The following is a 15,386-nucleotide window of genomic DNA, read 5'->3' as shown; positions in this document are numbered from 1 at the left end:
CTTTGATATCTTTAATCATTCCTTATATTTTTAAATTTCTTGTGAATACAACGATTATCGGACAATCTAAATGACGACAGTAAAAAAGTAAAACTAAGAAGTAAATTAAAGGGTTGTTATGTTAAATTTAATGCCTGTATCTGCGGATATAGATGAAGATAAAGCAGATCTTGGCGTTTTAGATGAAACTTTGAGAAAAACAAGTGAATTAACAAACAAGATTTCGTCAATTCTTACACAATTGAATCATCGTCTAGAAAAAGTTGAAAATACAATTAAGCCTATTTATAAGACTACTTTATTATTAAAAAAAGAGTCAGAAAGTAATAATAAGTTTCTTTTGTTTTTGAATGGTGAAAAATAACTTTTTTGGTAGATATTCGAGGCACTATTATTGCAGTAGAAAGAACAAGACAATATTTTAATATTGTTCCAGAAGCAGAAGATGTTATTAAAAAAGGGTTTGATTTCATGTTTTTAGTGTGTACTTTTTTAAACTTTGGTAGGCCAGAAGGAGATTTAACATTGTTTCTTGATACATTGAAAAAAACTAATAATAGTCTTAATATTCTCCGTTCATCGAATTTTCGAAGTTCTGAAAAGTCTATACTTAGACTAGTATGTTTACTATATCTACGTTTTCCTAACAAATAATTAGACACAACTCTGGAAAGGTGGATGCTTACAATTATATGAGTTATTCAAAAATTCTTTATTGGATTTTTCAATTCCTGTAGAGCCACTGTATTATACAACTAAAAGTATTTTGAATACAAAGTTAATTCTTTTTAATTAGTAATAGACTTGGACTTTCCTCTTCTTCCTGAACTCCCATGTTCAATTCTTATGTCTATATCATCGTTTTTTTATTCTACTTGTTTAGACTCTTTGAAGGAAATTGAAAAAAATTATTGTGATACTAGATCTGGGTATACTTCAGAATCCTTAAAATTACTATCAAAAGCATCTTTAAGCACTGCTGTTAAAAGAGAGATGAAAATGTATGAAAAAAATAGTAACGGATTTGTTGTATATACTCAAGCATTACTCGGGATGCTTAAGGTATATATGTTCATTTTAGGATAAATTTTTTTACTTTATAAGGCTGAATCAACGATTGCTCAGAATATTTTTCCCGAGAATTATGGTAATATTTTACTAACATTGATTTATTCCACTATTGTTACATATTGTGATACAATACAGAAACTTGATCATCATATTCATCAAAATATGGTTACTGATTTCACACTTTCATATGAAATTATTGAAGAGCTTTCAAAAATAATAACAGTTATTGATTTGCATGGTAGCGAGGGGCCTACAGTGAATGAGTTACATAAAAGTATGGAAATAATGGGGAAAACTGGAACATTTGCTTTGAGCGATATGCATGAAAGGATTCGCAAAAGATGTTCAGCGATGACTTCAATATCTTCGGACGGAAATGTCTCTGAAATAATAACTGAGGTAATTTTTAACTTTTTATATTATATTCATAAATATAGTCTGTTACTCGTTTGGTACATATGAATAATTATCCAGAAACAGTTTCTTATTTAATTATGACTATGAAAAATGAAGGATGGAACAGTTTTCTATTTGCAACAAATCAAAATGCGTTTCCTCCGGGAACTGATGAAAAGGTTGTTTTCAAAAAATTTTGTTCAGAAACAATTGAAATTTTATATTCTCAATTAGAGCAAAAAGCACGAACTCTTACAAAGAAAACCAATCTCTTGCCTATTTTTCTTTTAAATAATCTAGCTTATATAGAAAAAAATATTAAAAATACAGCTTTATCAATTGCTGTAACATCAGATGTCACTGATAGATTTGTAAAAATAAAAAAAAGGATTGTGAATGAATTTTTGGACTCGTAAGTTTGTTTTAAGTTTTTATATAATTTGTAACTCGTTTAGATGGAAAGGATGTGCTGAACAGTTATTAGACGTTACCTATGTTAAAGGCGGAATTACAAGCTCTACAAAACTATCACTTGCGCCTAAAGAGCGTGACATTATAAAAGAAAAATTTAAGGTTTTTTTTTAAAATAATAAAAAAATATCTTATTTTTTCAGAGTTTTAATAACGAGTTTGATGAACTTTTGAGTCTATGCAAAACATTTGTTATTTATGATTCAGAACTTAAATCTAGTTTAGTTGGAGAGGTAAAACGTATTATTGTTCCACTTTATACACGATTTTATAATAAGTATTTTTTTTTTTTTTAAAATTTATTTATCGTTAATTTATTTGAAGATATTATAATAGCGAATTCTCAAAACATCAAGGAAAGGTAATTTTCTTTCTTTTTTATTTTTTTTTTTAACAAATGAAGTACATTAAATATGAAAAAAATGATATTGATATGAATCTAACATATCTTTTTGATTAAATATTTTGGGCATTATTTACAAATTTTTTAATATTAAAAAATAAATAATAATAATAGTAGAATAAAAGCTATTCAAAAATAAGTTTTTAAAATATACATTTATTTGGAAATCATTTTAGTTCGTATGTTTATTTGAATATTATCGATTTCTTTATTAATAATTCACTTAGCTTACCTCATTGTTATTCATATAATCATTTAGCTGATTTTTAAATAGACTCTTTATTCTTATATCTAAATTTTATCTAAATTTTTGATATTCCTTTGATATGTAATACACTCTTAATAAAGAATTAGTATATGTCTTTAATCATCTATATATCAAAGCTTTATACAAGATATATGGAATAGTGTTGTTTTTGTTTTTTTTTTTAGGTTAGTTGTTTTATCTTTGCTTATCTAATTTTTTAAACTGTGCACAGACTACACTAAATGAGAAAAAAAAAAAGTGCTAATCATATTCTTTAATTGGTGTTTAATAAAAAAGTATTCACACAAAAAGCACTTTCTTGTTTAAGATTTCTTTGTTTGATTAATATTTTCTTCGTTATTAGAGCGATGGTTGAGTAATCTTCTATAAGGATGGGAAGCGTACTTTTAATATAAAAATCTTGAGTTTTTTTACAATATTCTTATAGATTCATTATTTTTCAGATCTTTCTGTCATTTCCTATACTACAATTAAATATATTTAATAATATGCCATTAATCAATCATCTTAAAATTACAGGTATATCTATTGAATTGATAATAATTCTTTGAAAATAACTTTTGGCATTTAGATAATTAAACTAATATAATAATCCTCTAAAGCACAGAAGCATTATTCGTTTTACATTTGTTTATTCATAGGTCTATGGTTGACTCTAAGAACAACGATCTATATAAAGATAAACATGATACAGAAACGAATAGTTTTACTATGACATCAATGAAAAGAGGTCCTGCATCTATAGTATTTTCAGATACTGTTAATACGTATGGATGTATACTGCCAGTTATATCTTTATCTATAGATATTCAGAAAATTTTGCATTATCTTTTACCACTGCCATCAGTGATTCGGAAATTTTACAATTGCAAGTCTTTCAAATTGGCCGATTCGACTGTGATTCCTGTGTTTTATATTCGAGAAAGGATTTCTCAGTTTGCTCCTGAACACTGGTTAAATACACGCACTTGCACACATTATCTTCGTATATCACCTTATTCAAGACGCTTTTATCCTATTCATGATATTATAATCTCTAGCCAATGTGTTTTTATGCCGCAAAAGCTATTTCTTCGTTCTTCAGCTCGTTCTATCTTTTTTATTATTAAATATTTGCCTCATCCTCCTTCTTTTTCTGTTATTCTCCATTGGCTTTACACAAATAATACTCATAAATTATACAGAAACATTCTCCGGGCTATTAATAAGCACAAAACGCTTGAATGGATTAAAGGATTTTCTTTAAATATTAGATCTCTTGGTATTGTTAATCAAAATCTCGTTGATGTACTTAAAAAGATTTTGCAAAAACTCCTTCTCTTGTATACACACATAAGTGTTTAGCACCTTCATTTTTTCATTTAACCATGTATTTTTTAAATAAACTCTTTTTCCTTGCTTTATATAATATATTTTTTTATTTTATCGTACAGTAATATATAAATGTTTAAAACACATTCTATCATCAGTTCAGTCTTTTCTTCGCGCGGATTTTCATCAACAGCGCACAATGTAAGATAAAAGGGCTTTTTTAGCTTTTATATATTAATCTATTTTAAATCTAGGCGATTAAAGTCTCTATTCTTGGTGCAGGAGGAGGTATTGGTCAACCATTATCACTGTTGTTGAAAATGAATTCTCGGGTATCAGAATTGGCACTTTATGATATCCGTGGTGCACCAGGTGTAGCAGCAGATTGTAGCCATATTAATACTCCATGCAAGGTTGGATTTTATTTTTTGTGTTTCTGAAGGAATATTTTATGGTATAGGTTTCAGGATATGGACCGGAGGAAAATGGATTATTTAAGGCTTTAAGAGATGCTGATGTTGTTCTTGTTCCAGCAGGCGTTCCTCGGAAACCAGGCATGACAAGAGATGGTAATTTTATTTTTGTGTGACTTTTTTGATTGAGTCAATGGAGATCTTTTTGTTACAAATGCATCAATCGTTCGTGATTTGGCAAAATTTACAGCAGATGTTGCACCAAATGCACATCTTCTTATTATTTCTAATCCAGTTAATTCTACAGTGCCTATATGTGCAGAAGTATATAAAAGAAAGGGTGTATATAACCCCAAAAAGTATTGATTTGTATATATAAATATGAATGTCTAAATTATAAAAGGCTTTTTGGTATAACTACGTTAGATGCAGTTCGTGCTTCTTGGTTTGTCTCAGAAATGAAAAATACAGATCCAAGGGATGAAAATGTTGATATTGTTGGTGGGCATTCTGGGGTTACAATTGTCCCATTATTATCAAAAGTCTCGCACAATTTTACGGATGAAGAGACTGAAACTTTAACGACTCGTATACAGTTTGCAGGAGATGAAGTTGTTAAAGCAAAAAATGGTACGGGTAGTGCTACATTGTCGATGGCATATGCGTGAGTTTTAATTATATTTGGATGTCAATTTTCTGAAAGTACAAGTGCTGCTCGTTTTACTAATTCACTTTTGCGCGGTATTCAAGGCGAAAGAGATGTTATTGAATCAGCATATATAGAAACAACGCTTTATTTGAATAAAGGATGTCGTTTCTTTAGTATGAATGTTGGATTAGGGGTATGTTATTTTATTTTTTGCTTTTTAGTTTTTAATTGGGGTTAGCTCGAAGGAATTGAAAAAGTATATCCTTTTGAGAATACTTCTGCTTATGAAAAAGAACTTCTTGAAGTTTGTTATGTCGAACTTCAGAAAAATATTGAAAAAGGCATTAAATTTGTCGAAGAAACATACTAAATATTTCTGTATTTTCTGGAAAATTATGATAAGCAAAAGTCTTTCAAAATTTTATGAAACTTTAAATATTTAATTTAAATATTATCTACATTGCTTTTTAATTAACTGAAAATTCAGACTACAAAATATTTTAAACTTTGAATGTTTAAATAGCACAAATTTAAAATATTGAAAAAATTTTAAACTTTAATAATGTTTTTGCCATAAGACTGTTCTTTAAATCATCCATATTTTTAGCATCATGTTTTAGAATATTAAAAGATAGAAATTTGTAATGTTAGTTGTTACTAATCGTAAATAAAAACATACTATTTTTATGTATTGGTTTTCAATATTTAATATAAAAAATATAAACTTTTCAACGATTTATTTTAAAAATAAAAATATTATACATTAAATTATTCTGAGTTTTAGAAAAATCATAAAAATATATTAAAAAGTTTCTTATATTTAAATTAAAATTATCTATTTTGATACTTAAAATATTTTAAAATGGTAAGTTTTTAACTAAGGTTTTTTTATTAATATTTTTATAATAGTTGCCTTTATCTTTGTTAACTGCAGCTCAAGGATATCCTATGGTTTTTTCGTATTTCTATAAATCTTTTTTATAATTTTTTATAGTTGGTTGAATTGAAAAATGGTGAAACATATAATGGGTATAAATTTAAACACATTTTTTTTTCAATATTTGATATTTATATCTAAGACATATGGTGAGCTGTGACACATGGATGAATTTAATTTTAAAAGAAGTTATACAAACAAATGCTGTTTGTAATCTTGTATGAAAATTTGATTATTTATTCCAATTAGGACGGTGATCGCTTTTTTCGACTTTCAGAATGTTATATTAGGGGTTCTACTATTAAATATTTAAGAATACCTGATGAGGTTATTTCTTTTCTTTTGCTTTTATGTTCTATAATTAAGTTAGATCATTAATATTGTTAAATTACAAAATGAACAGAACCGTGATAATAGAACTCAGAGAGGAATTTCAAGAGGTAGCAAAATACAATTTTAAATATTTCTTTCTAAATTAGATAGGAGGACGTGGTATTAATCTTGGAAGAGGTCGTGGAATGCAAAACATACAAGGACGTGGAGGAAGAACTAGTGATAGAGGCCGTGGTCGCATTGGTGGATGATAATTTTAAATTGTTTATAAATCATGGCCATGCTAAATAGTACTGGCTATAAAGACTTAACAGAATTTTGCATCTAAAATTATTAAAAGGCACACTAATAATTATTTAACTAATTATATAGATTTTATCTAACATTTGTTTTATCTTTCCATTTTTATGTAAATGCAGCCGAAATAAATGACATCTATTACATTAATATATAGTTTGTCGAGGGTTTTGACTATGATTCAACTAATTTTTGAGTTTCCAAAACAATATTTTCTTCATTGTTTTCTTTTAATGAGTTTTCTTGGTTATCGAGTTTACAATGTTTGTTCTCTTTTTTATTTCGAGACTTTGTGTGGCTATTGTCTCTTTTTCTTTTATTATTCTCATTTCCACAAAGTCTATTATTAAACTCCATTTCTTTGAAAGCGTTAAATCTTTTTTTCTTCTTAGATTTATCTCCAGAGTTTGCTGACTTCATATCTATGTATTCTTGTTTTGACATAATTAGAAGATCTTTTCCATTGTATTGAGGCTTTGGTTCTATTTTAAGAAAATTTTCTTTAAACTCTAATTCTGCAAATTCACAAAACGCTGATCCCTTGGGATTTTTGGTTAGAATATATTATTTTTTACTTGCTTTTATATACCTTAAATGTCCCGTCATCTTCTCTACGAAGCCTTACAACATTGATTTTCCCATATTTTTTAAAAAAATTTTCAATGTCTATTTGACTGGTTTTTGTTTCTTCACCAAATCCTTTAACATACACACTTCGTCTAATATAAGCAGTTTTCTCATTTTCTCCAGGTTTTACTAAAGGTGTTTTTCGTCTTACATATTCACCATCTTCACTTATTTCTAAAAGATCTTTACTTGTACGTAACGCTTTAACAATAGCTTCTATAGGACGAAAACGACGCATCCTTTTAAACTTAGAAATCAATTCAATAGAAACCCATCCATCATTCTTTTGAGACGTATTCCACAAGAATTTATCAAAAGGAAGATTTGAATCTGAAAAGTAAAACTCTACCTGTTGAAGAATAGCTACAAAGTTATAAATCTTTAATATTGCCGTTTAAAAAGCTTACCTTCTGGATCATCAGTTTCTGGAAAATCTGACAAATCTAAAAGGTTTCTTTTACGGACTTTTTCTTCATTTTTTGCCGGTATTTTTTCATTCTGAGTTTCTTTTTCTTGCATTTTTTCGCAAGATATACTTGATTCAGATATTATTCTGGTTTTTATTAGAGTTTATTTGAAGATATCTTTTAAAATAACCTTTCATTATTTAAAAAATGTGTCTTTTCTTCTACTGCAATACTCATTTAACTTTTTTCTACGTTACATGTACCAGCTGTTTTCGATCAAGCTTAGTATTTAATATTTTATGGAAACAAGTTTGTTTATCCAAGAATGTAATAATTTTTGTAAGGAGAATAAAAAAAGACTTAAATCTATAAATTTTTGTGTGGAAAATCACACAATTAATATTGTTACATTAGAGGAAAAAGAAATTTATATTCAATGGACAATGCTAGGATGGACGATATTGAGTATAGCTGGCAAATCAACAGGGTTTGAAAAAAAAACATATGAAAGCTTAGATACACTTCTTAAGAATGTTAGTTCAAAGTTTGATGAACAATGGATCAATGATTTACTTGAGAAATTATTAAAATATGAAAATGTTTAGATGTCAGAGTGTAAAAAGAGTTTTTGGTTAAATGGAAAAAACACAAGTTCAAATGATGGTATCATTTATTAAATAAAATGATTGAAATATTTAAAGTTAGCCTTGAACAAGTTTGCTTAAATTATATATATTGAGTTATATATAAAAATTTAATTATTTTTATAAAACAAGAAATGTATATTTTATTGGAATAATACTTTAGAAAAATTAAAAATTTAGATATTTTATATAATATTTAGAATAGTTTTAAAAATGCAATTAATATTATCTGAAAAATATTTGGTAAAAATAATTTTTAAAATATGAATTTTTTATATATAACATTAGAATGATCATTAAGAGTATTATAGAATTTTAAAAAATACTTAATATGAAAATATATATTTATTAACCTTTTGATGATAACTGTTTTGAATTAAAATTCAAATAATTTATTTTTAAATAATTATTTTTATTGGGTATTTGCAATTTATTGATGAAGATTAATATAAAAATTAAAATAATTTTTGAAATATTTAATTTTTTCAATCATTTTTATATATAATTAGAAATAATCAAATAGATTTCATCTATTATATACTGTTTTTAAATCTATTTTGTTATTTCTGGAGATTAAATGCCTTGTGTTATTTGAATTGTATTCTATTTTTATGTTGTTTTTTTATAAACTAAAAATATTATTTTGCTTGTATCTCAATATTATATTTTAATTTAATATTACAATACTAAAACATGTAAATATGGCATTTCTAATAGATATTGCTTTTATTATTCATTTTAAATTACTATGATTTTGTATATCAAATATAATTTGATATTTTATACTTTCGTTTATAGGTTAAATATATTTATTAGGCTAATTAAATATTTTCTATTATTGATAAACATATTAGTAGCCGAAATATATACACATTGACATGGTTTTATTAAAAGCATTAACCTTTCTAAAAATGAACTTGTTTCAAAATCTCATTTTACAGCAAGCTTTCTCACTTAAAGCACATCTAAAATAATAACAACAAACATGTCACTCCAAAACAAAATATATTTATACTATCTACCTCAAACAATAAAAAATTACTGCTTTATATACATTCATAACCACTATATACCTGTTAAATATTTAAAAATCATACACCACTCTGATAATATTTTGATACATCTATTTACTTTTTTCTACAAAATATAATAAAAATACCTATAAACATTTGTGTTATATTAACACATTTTTACTCAAAAAGCTCAATACAAAAATATATTTGGTTTAAAATTAACTTCATGATTCTTATCTAAATAATAAAAAAACATTTTCTCTTTAATAATCATTATATTTTTATGTTTCTTTTACTATTTTTACATATTCTTCTAAACAACTTCTTTTTTTTTTCAATATTTTATGTAAAGTTATTTATAAAGTTATTTCCCTCTATCAATCGAATGTTCTCGAGAGATTCTAAAATCGAATTTTCTCGACGACTTAAATATAAATTGTCGAATCTCAATTTTTTGAAATTTAAATAAATACGAAAATTTATAAAGACCCAAACGCAAAATGTCAGTTGTAGGAATTGATTTTGGGTCATTTAAGACAGTAATCGCACATGCATATGGAGGAAATGTACATGTTGTAGTAAATGAAGTTTCTAATCGCTCTACACCGTAAGTTTTATCTAGAAAATAGGATATATTATATATTAATTTTAAATATAAAGATCTATGGTATCATTTGGTTTAAAGAGTCGGTATCTTGGTGAATCAGCAAAAACACAGGAAATAGGCAATTTTAACCATACGGTATCATGTATAAAACGTATAGTTGGACGGAGTTACATGGATCCGGAAATTTGTTCAATTGAGAAGAACTATATACCCGCGACTTTAGTGGATGTAAATGGACATGTTGGAGTGAAGGCATTATTTTGTATGTGTTTTTTTTGCTAGAAGAATTAACTTAGATATTAGGTTAATTTTCTTGGAAAAAATGAGCAGTTTACGTCAGTGCAACTAGCTGCTATGTACTTAACAAAAATTAAACAGACTTTTCAAAAAGAGAATCCAGGAATTCCAGATGTTGTTATATCAGTTCCACGGTGGTTTACTGATGTACAACGACGAGGCATTATAGATGCTGCTCAGATTGCGGGTCTAAATGTGCTCAGGATTATTAATGATACAACGGCAGCTGCTCTAAGTTACGGGATTACTAAAACAGATCTTCCTGAAGATAGGCCTCGCAACGTGTGCATTGTTGATATTGGTCATAGTGATTATACAGTATCAATCGTATCTTTTAAAAAGGGCCAGCTTGTTGTTAAAGGAGCAGCATGTAATCGAAACTTTGGAGGTCGTGATTTTGATAGAATTCTTACACAACACTTTGCTGTAGAATTTTTAAATAAATATAATATCGATATTACAAAGAACCCCAAAACTAAATATAGAGTTATGCTTGCGGTTGAGAAGATGAAAAAAGTTTTATCTGCTAATGCACTTGCACCTATTAGCGTTGAATCGTTAATGAACGATGTCGATGTTAGTTGTATATTATCTAGAGAAGATATGGAAAAAATAGCTGCAGATTTACTTAATAGTGTTACTATTCCTTTAAAAGAGGCGTTAGACAATGCTGGTATGACTACAGCTGATATTGATTCTGTTGAAATGATTGGTGGTTCCACAAGAATACCATCTCTTAAAGAAAGAATTTCTGCATTCTTTGGAAAACCGCTCTCATTTACACTTAATCAGGATGAAGCTGTTGCGCGCGGTTGTGCATTTGCATGTGCTATTCTATCTCCTGTTTTTAGAGTACGCGATTTTTCTATTCATGATTTACTTTCTTATCCTATTCAATTTTCTTGGGAAGGTTCTAATGAAATTCCAGAAGAAGAAACTACTGCTGTTGTTTTTCCAAAGAATAGTCCTGTCCCATGTACTAAAATTCTCACTTTCTATAGAAAAGAGCCTTTTATTATTGAAGCTTCATATTCGGATCCATCTAATTTGCCAAGATATGTTAATCCATATATAGGGAAATATTATATCAAAAATGTTACATCTAATGCAAACAATAGCTTCTCTATTGTTAAAGTTAAGGTTCGGATTAATCTTCATGGACTTTTAAGTTTCGAGCATGCATACATTGTAGAAGAACATGAAATTGAAGAAGTTGCGCCAAAAGACGAGACTGCTGCTAAAAACACGAAAAATGAAGAGAATCCTAATAATGATCAACCAGCAGACTCAATGGATGTAGAGCAAGAAAAGCCCGAAACACGGAAAGTTAAAAAGTTATTAAAAAAAGCAGATCTACCCATTGTCTCAGAAAATTTTTGCCTTAACGCTGCTACATTAAAAATTTTCAAAGAAAAAGAAGAGGCAATGATTTTAGAAGATAAAATAGTTGCTAGTACTGAAAATCAAAAAAATGCACTAGAGGAATATATTTATGAAATGCGTAGTAAACTTAATGATGTATATGCTGATTATGCTAGTAATGATGAAAAAACTAAACTTGAGAAAATGTTAGATGATGCAGAGGTATTTTATTAAGAATAGTATCTTTATTTTTTTAATTTATTCTTAGAATTGGCTATATAGTGAAGGTGAAGATACAACAAAAGCTGTATATATGAGTAAAATGGAGGATCTTATAAAAGCAGCGGCTCCTGTAGTTCAACGTAAATTTGATGCAGATGAAGTTAAGCGCAAAGAACGTATTGCAAAGGAAGAAAAAGAGGCAGCAGAAAGAGAAGAACGTGAAAGAGCAGAACGTGAAAAAGCAGAAACAGAAGCAGGAAACGATTTTAAAGAAAACAATAATCCTGTTTTTTCACAAAAAGATAAGCAAATGCAAGATAATTTACATATGCCTTCTATTCATGACGCTGAAATGGCAGATTCTGTTTAATACTAAAAGGAAAAAGGAAAAATATATGTAAAAATAATTAATTTTTCCAACTTCCTTAGAAATATCTATAAATTATTTACCAATAATAAAAAGTTTAGTCTTAATATGTATTTTTAATATAGAATTAAATTTTCGATAAACTTAGATATTTTTGAAATAAAATCTTAATACTTTTAATAAAATGAATATATTTTATAATCAAGCACTTAAGCAGACTCAAAACTTGAAAAAAGATTTAAATTTATTTCAATCATTTATCACAAATAATACACCATTAGCAACAATTCCACTTCAAGGTAGAATTCAAAATTACAGAAATATATTGATTTTATATAACTAAAAGCCTTTAATAATTGTGTTAGGTCAAATAACAGTGAGTTTGAATTCTCTTTTCAGAACTATCAATGAATATGAAGCAATGTCAAAAAAAGAAATGAATATAGAAAAACAAGAAAAAGCTATTTCAAGAGTTAAAAATTTTAAAAAACAGTACTCAGAATTAAAGGAAAACTTTGATGATCTTAAAATAAAATGTAAACAAATAGTAATGTTTTTATTATTATATTTATTATTTTATTGATATCTTATAAAAGGAACATTTAAATCAAAAAAATGAGTTATTAGAACGCCGGGTTCACACAAATGTATCTTCAGAAAATCCATATGGACGCACAGAATCCAAAAAATTAGATGAACACGAAAATTATACGGGGCCAACACGAGATTTTTTAAAGACAACAGATTTGAAATTAGATGAATTTCTAGGACGAGGACAAGCTATACTTAATGATTTGATAGAACAGAGAATTTCAGTGAAGGTAAATTATTTTGAAAGTTTGTCAATAAGATTTTATTTTATTAAAATAGGAAGTACAACGAAAAATGTATAATGTTGTAAATATACTAGGACTTAGTAAAAGTACAATTAGGTTTATTAAAAGAAGGGTTTTGCAAGATAAAGTATTATTTTGGGGCGGCGTCATATTTACATTATTATTTTTTTATTTAATTTATCATTGGTTAGGTTAAATGTTTAAAATTAGAACGATTTTATAATTTGTCCAGATGTTTAGATTTTTTTAATTGTATTATTAATGTTTGATGGTATAGTATTTTTGGACCTTTATTTAAAAAATTGTTTTTAATCATTATAAAACAAATTAAAATTATATATTTAATATATTTTATTAAAAACACTAATTTTTAATACTTAACATTAATATTTTTGATCAAAATAATATATTTGCACTCAAATATACAAAAAAATATCTTAAGAATATTTTCATTTATTATTAATGTAATTTTTCATTGTTATAAATGGTTTAAAATTACAAAATTTTTAAAAATTATATTATATAATGATAATAAAATACATAAAATTACAAAACAACTATAGTTATATAAATATAATATACTTTAAACTAATAACCGCATTTTAAAAATAAACCATAATTGTAAAATAAATAATTAAAACAAAAAAGATAAAATGTTTGATAAATAAGATACTTTTCAAAATGTAGAATTTTTGAGACAATCAAGAACAGTACCTGGCAAAACACCCTGGGAAACAAGATATTTATATAAACTATTAGAAAGTCTCATTTGTTGGTCATATGTTAATGAAGTAATAGCAGTTTGAAGAACAGACCCTACAGAAACATGGGTTACCTATAAAAACATTAGCAAAATTAGTATAATCTTTGGAAAAAGACAGCAATAAAACTATGATAATAAAGATATACAAAAAAACCATTTATGAATTGACAATCAAAACGATCAGTTAAACCTCCGTGTCCTGGTATTGAATCCCCAAAATCCTTGATTTTAAATGCACGTTTAAGCCCAGACGCAAAAAACCCGCCAAATGGAGCAATAAGAGATGCGAATGTAGAAAATACCATAAGATGAAATTCTACAGGTCTTATAGTAATAGTATGATACGGAAAACCCAAATATGATATTATAAATTCTGGAACAGAAAATTGTTGTAAAATAAATGTTGGATTTGGAACACATTCTAATCCGATTAGTGCAGTCGCTCCAAGATCCTGATTCATATATCAATATTGACATGGCAAATATATTAGTTACCCTTAATGGACATATCATATAATTCCAATGAAGGATAATATTCCCCATAGTAAGCCCAAGAATCACAGTGCAAATCCAGCCCCCGATAAATCCTTCAACAGTTTTTTTAGGTGAAAGTTTAATAAGCTGAGTTCGACCAAAAAGTTTTCCACATAAATATGAAAAAATATCATTACATATAACAAGTGATGCGGGTAATAGAAACCTGCAGATTTAGTTAAAAAACAAATTTAAGAAAAAATATATATTACCAAAATATGCCTTCAAATATATTATTAATGATAAAATGACTTTGTCCCACAATTAATAATAATATCATATGGGTCCAACAGAATTGTGTAAACTGGTACTTGTAATGTCCTTTTTTGAGATTCATAACAAAAAATATAAAGCCTAAAGGAGCAAATCAGAGATAAACCATACGTTTTGTAATAAAATTACCCCCAACATAAAGTATAAAACTAATAAATCGATGATGAGTCACAATAGAAAATAAAAATGCATTTACAATAATAATATGTTTAAAATAATAAATAAGACTTTCACCATATGCAAAATATAAAGTTGTAGAAAGAAAATACCTGTTATTAATTAAAAAATTAGTAAAAACATAATAAATACCAATTCAAGGTCTGAAACCATGGAATCTTTTTTTCCTTATCTGAAATATTGACAATAGCCATCAATTCTTTAAAAACTATTACTTGAATAATAGTAAGTAAAATGATAATCCAAATATGTCCAGCAGCAACAATCACAAGAAATCCAAAAATCATAGCAAAAGTCCATATTGTCCTTAAATAAAAATTCGATCTATTTTCCAAAAAACATATATCTACATGCTCATTCTGTTCTTCTATCAGAATTTATTCAAAAATTATATACTTCTTTATAGAAAAATTTAACATAAAAACATAATAATAATTCATCCAAATTAATGTATACAGAGAAAAAAACGTACCTCACTATTCTTATCTTCGTTAGAACTCGATCCTACTTGCTTTCGTATATTTTTATGATTTCTAGTTATTCTTTCATTTATTTTATCTATATTAGATATTTTTTTAATTTCTGTATCTAACAGCCTTAGTTGTTGCAAAGAACTATTAGAAAGATGCCGGGAAAGCCCGCGATGTGCCTTTCTTGAAGACATTTTTTATTTTTGTTTTTTTTAACAAATCGTTTTTTCTAACATAT

General features: G+C 26.8%; 9 protein-coding genes across 9 annotated transcripts; 6 read left to right on the top strand and 3 right to left on the bottom strand.

The window, feature by feature from the left end:
* Positions 1–130: 130 nt before the first annotated feature.
* T551_02792 (GTP-Rho binding exocyst subunit EXO70) lies at positions 131–2,398 on the top strand (the record flags this gene model as incomplete). The annotated part of the gene is made up of 11 exons (XM_018375055.1): positions 131–323; positions 377–461; positions 507–618; positions 659–761; positions 803–1,062; positions 1,105–1,470; positions 1,509–1,879; positions 1,923–2,040; positions 2,082–2,215; positions 2,263–2,299; positions 2,342–2,398. The coding sequence occupies 11 exons, from the start codon at positions 131–133 to the stop codon at positions 2,396–2,398; spliced, it is 1,836 nt and encodes a 611-aa protein (XP_018228596.1).
* Positions 2,399–3,254: 856 nt separating this feature from the next.
* Positions 3,255–5,352, top strand: T551_02791 (malate dehydrogenase, NAD-dependent; the record flags this gene model as incomplete). Its single annotated transcript, XM_018375054.1, has 7 exons — positions 3,255–3,896; positions 4,175–4,333; positions 4,381–4,489; positions 4,533–4,692; positions 4,737–4,997; positions 5,043–5,175; positions 5,221–5,352. 7 exons carry the CDS (start codon positions 3,255–3,257, stop codon positions 5,350–5,352), a joined length of 1,596 nt encoding a protein of 531 aa, XP_018228595.1.
* A 492-nt stretch (positions 5,353–5,844) lies between these two features.
* T551_02790 (U6 snRNA complex subunit LSM4) lies at positions 5,845–6,503 on the top strand (the record flags this gene model as incomplete). The annotated part of the gene is made up of 7 exons (XM_018375053.1): positions 5,845–5,847; positions 5,892–5,933; positions 5,977–6,011; positions 6,062–6,125; positions 6,169–6,246; positions 6,290–6,359; positions 6,403–6,503. The coding sequence occupies 7 exons, from the start codon at positions 5,845–5,847 to the stop codon at positions 6,501–6,503; spliced, it is 393 nt and encodes a 130-aa protein (XP_018228594.1).
* A 220-nt stretch (positions 6,504–6,723) lies between these two features.
* T551_02789 (uncharacterized protein) lies at positions 6,724–7,820 on the bottom strand (the record flags this gene model as incomplete). Its single annotated transcript, XM_018375052.1, has 4 exons — positions 6,724–7,089; positions 7,139–7,539; positions 7,584–7,729; positions 7,774–7,820. The coding sequence occupies 4 exons, from the start codon at positions 7,818–7,820 to the stop codon at positions 6,724–6,726; spliced, it is 960 nt and encodes a 319-aa protein (XP_018228593.1).
* A 62-nt stretch (positions 7,821–7,882) lies between these two features.
* On the top strand, positions 7,883–8,188 carry T551_02788 (uncharacterized protein; the record flags this gene model as incomplete). Its single annotated transcript, XM_018375051.1, has 1 exon — positions 7,883–8,188. The coding sequence occupies one exon, from the start codon at positions 7,883–7,885 to the stop codon at positions 8,186–8,188; it is 306 nt and encodes a 101-aa protein (XP_018228592.1).
* A 961-nt stretch (positions 8,189–9,149) lies between these two features.
* Positions 9,150–9,514, bottom strand: T551_02787 (uncharacterized protein; the record flags this gene model as incomplete). The annotated part of the gene is given in 7 exon segments (XM_018375050.1): positions 9,150–9,192; positions 9,213–9,241; positions 9,282–9,292; positions 9,301–9,350; positions 9,359–9,364; positions 9,422–9,472; positions 9,495–9,514. Coding segments are annotated over 7 exon segments (210 nt in total).
* A 226-nt stretch (positions 9,515–9,740) lies between these two features.
* Positions 9,741–12,098, top strand: T551_02786 (uncharacterized protein; the record flags this gene model as incomplete). The annotated part of the gene is made up of 4 exons (XM_018375049.1): positions 9,741–9,847; positions 9,901–10,093; positions 10,151–11,728; positions 11,775–12,098. The coding sequence occupies 4 exons, from the start codon at positions 9,741–9,743 to the stop codon at positions 12,096–12,098; spliced, it is 2,202 nt and encodes a 733-aa protein (XP_018228590.1).
* Positions 12,099–12,279: 181 nt separating this feature from the next.
* T551_02785 (uncharacterized protein) lies at positions 12,280–13,200 on the top strand (the record flags this gene model as incomplete). Its single annotated transcript, XM_018375048.1, has 5 exons — positions 12,280–12,394; positions 12,461–12,642; positions 12,692–12,916; positions 12,966–13,058; positions 13,123–13,200. 5 exons carry the CDS (start codon positions 12,280–12,282, stop codon positions 13,198–13,200), a joined length of 693 nt encoding a protein of 230 aa, XP_018228589.1.
* A 407-nt stretch (positions 13,201–13,607) lies between these two features.
* T551_02784 (phosphatidate cytidylyltransferase) lies at positions 13,608–15,342 on the bottom strand (the record flags this gene model as incomplete). Its single annotated transcript, XM_018375047.1, has 7 exons — positions 13,608–13,766; positions 13,811–14,146; positions 14,190–14,394; positions 14,441–14,582; positions 14,631–14,770; positions 14,811–15,037; positions 15,151–15,342. The coding sequence occupies 7 exons, from the start codon at positions 15,340–15,342 to the stop codon at positions 13,608–13,610; spliced, it is 1,401 nt and encodes a 466-aa protein (XP_018228588.1).
* Between the last annotated feature and the right edge of the window lie 44 nt (positions 15,343–15,386).

This window comes from Pneumocystis jirovecii (assembly GCF_001477535.1).
Source record: "Pneumocystis jirovecii RU7 chromosome Unknown supercont1.13, whole genome shotgun sequence".
Lineage (NCBI taxonomy): Eukaryota > Fungi > Ascomycota > Pneumocystomycetes > Pneumocystales > Pneumocystaceae > Pneumocystis > Pneumocystis jirovecii.
This window is presented reverse-complemented; position numbering and strand designations above follow the sequence as displayed.